Source organism: Tupaia chinensis, unplaced genomic scaffold (genome assembly GCF_000334495.1).
Source record: "Tupaia chinensis unplaced genomic scaffold, TupChi_1.0 Scaffold150288_1, whole genome shotgun sequence".
NCBI lineage: Eukaryota > Metazoa > Chordata > Mammalia > Scandentia > Tupaiidae > Tupaia > Tupaia belangeri.
In genome coordinates, this window is record NW_006210128.1 from 2,708,468 (window position 1) to 2,710,281 (window position 1,814).

The 1,814-nt window shown below is 65.8% G+C and overlaps 1 protein-coding gene across 1 annotated transcript in view; it reads right to left on the reverse strand.

The window, feature by feature from the left end:
- Positions 1 to 1,814, reverse strand: part of TEAD4 (TEA domain transcription factor 4) — a gene marked incomplete at its 5' end in the record, with an annotated part of 78,666 nt that overhangs the window by 18,223 nt on the left and 58,629 nt on the right. The window contains 1 exon segment of the mRNA XM_027769685.1: positions 1,684 to 1,739. Within this exon segment, the coding sequence (XP_027625486.1) occupies positions 1,684 to 1,739 (56 nt within the window).

Sequence of the window (1,814 nt, forward strand, 5' to 3'; positions counted from 1 at the left end):
CTGCGTTCGGGAGCAGCTGGGGTGGGCGGCGCCTGACCCCAGAGCAGGAGCTGCAAGGTTTGTGCCCCGAGTGACTTCCCGGCCAGGGAGCTAACCAGCTGCCATGACGGGGTACACCCTGGGAGAGCGGTAAGTGCCATTAGGTTCACAGCTTCTCTCCAGTCCCTAGAACAGGTCCTGGCCCAGGACAGCCACCTGACAGGCGTGGATCAACAAGTGGGCTGACAGAAACTGACAAGGTGCACAGGCTGCCCCGGGTGGGGCTTCGTCCATCGGGGTGCTCTGGAAGGGGTCCCCAGAGGTGATGCTGAAAGGAGCCATGAAGTGCTGGGTGAAGTCAGGGCAGGACAGCAGAGGCCACGTGTGGGCTGCAGAGGTTTGGGCACTCCCTCGGGCCAGGCAGGAAACGTGCCAGACTGAGCAGCATGGCAAAGTGGCGGGGCAGCTTAAGCGAGCCACGTGGTGAGCCACGTGGTGCTCGAGCCTGCGCTGTGAACAGCCCCAGCCCAGGGGGAGGGACCGTGGCAGAGGAGCCAGGTCCTGGCAGAAAGTGAAGAAGGCCTGCAGGAGTGGGGCGAGAAGAGGCAGGGGAAGGGCCCTGGGAAGGGAGGGACCCTCCAGGGCACCAGAGTTTCCATGTGGGTATTCAGGAGCAGGTGAAGGGGGACACAGGAGGGGCAGCCAGGGGTCACCCAGTCACTCCTACATTCATTGGGTGCAGCCACTGCCTGCTTGGGGTCTGCTGCTGCTGCGCGAGGCCACATGGAGACGCAGTCCCCCACGGCCACCAGCTGAGGGACAGTGAAGTCTCAGTGCGAGCAGGGCACTCGGCCAGCTCCTGTGGTAGGTGGGCAGGTGGGAGGAACCTGCTAGGGGGCCACCAGGCAAGGCAGGGAGCGGAGCAGACCGGAGGCCGGGAGGGAGCAGAGAGCGCCGAGGGCGGCCAGAGAACGAGGCCCTGCAGCAGAGCGCAGAGAGCCCTGAAGCCACCAGGGCCACGAAAGGAAGGTAGGCCTGGGCGTGGCCAGTGAGATGGACACTTTGGTGACTCACAGGGTGACGGGAGGGGACGAGACAGGACAGGGAGCCTGTCAGGAGCGTGAGCCAGGCCCGAGCCAGGAAGGCAGGAAGTCAGCGGGACAGAGAGGACAGGGCGGGCCAGAAAAGAGGGCCGGGCCGATGGTGACCCGGCTCCACTGGGAGGAGAGAACCTAGGAGCGGTCTCAGGCGGAAAGGCTGGGCCAGGAGCCGGCAAAGCAGCGGCAGCTCCAAGCCAGGCAGGACACTGCCCTGCCCCACTGAGCACAGGGTGGTGAAGGACGCCCATGGGGAAGAGGCAAGGACAGGCCGTCCAGCAGTGTGACGCTGGTCACCTGCCAGGGTGGGCCCAGGCTGGTGTGCTAGCACTCCCTGGGCCCCCCACTTTGCAGGAGAGCACTGTGGCGTGGCCAAGGGGAAGCCGCGCAGGCTCTGCCGTCTGCACTGGGATCCCAGCAGGATCTACACGCAGGGAGAGCACAGGGGACTGGCATAGGGAGGTATGCGTGCCAGGCGAGGCACGGGTGAAGCGAGGAGACTGTGACGGACACTCCAACACGGGACAGGGTGTGTCGAAGAGGGGCATGCGGACACCTCCTGTGGGGGCCCGGGCCCCGGAGCAGATGCCATGCCCTGCTGACCCACCTGGCAGAGGCAGCGGAGGCTGGACAGAGTAGGCGTGCTGGGAGAAAGGTTTCACACTGCGGGATAGGAGAGAGGGGTCAGCCTTGGGCAGGCCCAGTGTCCTCATGCAGGCCCCAGTGGCTCCCCCCCCC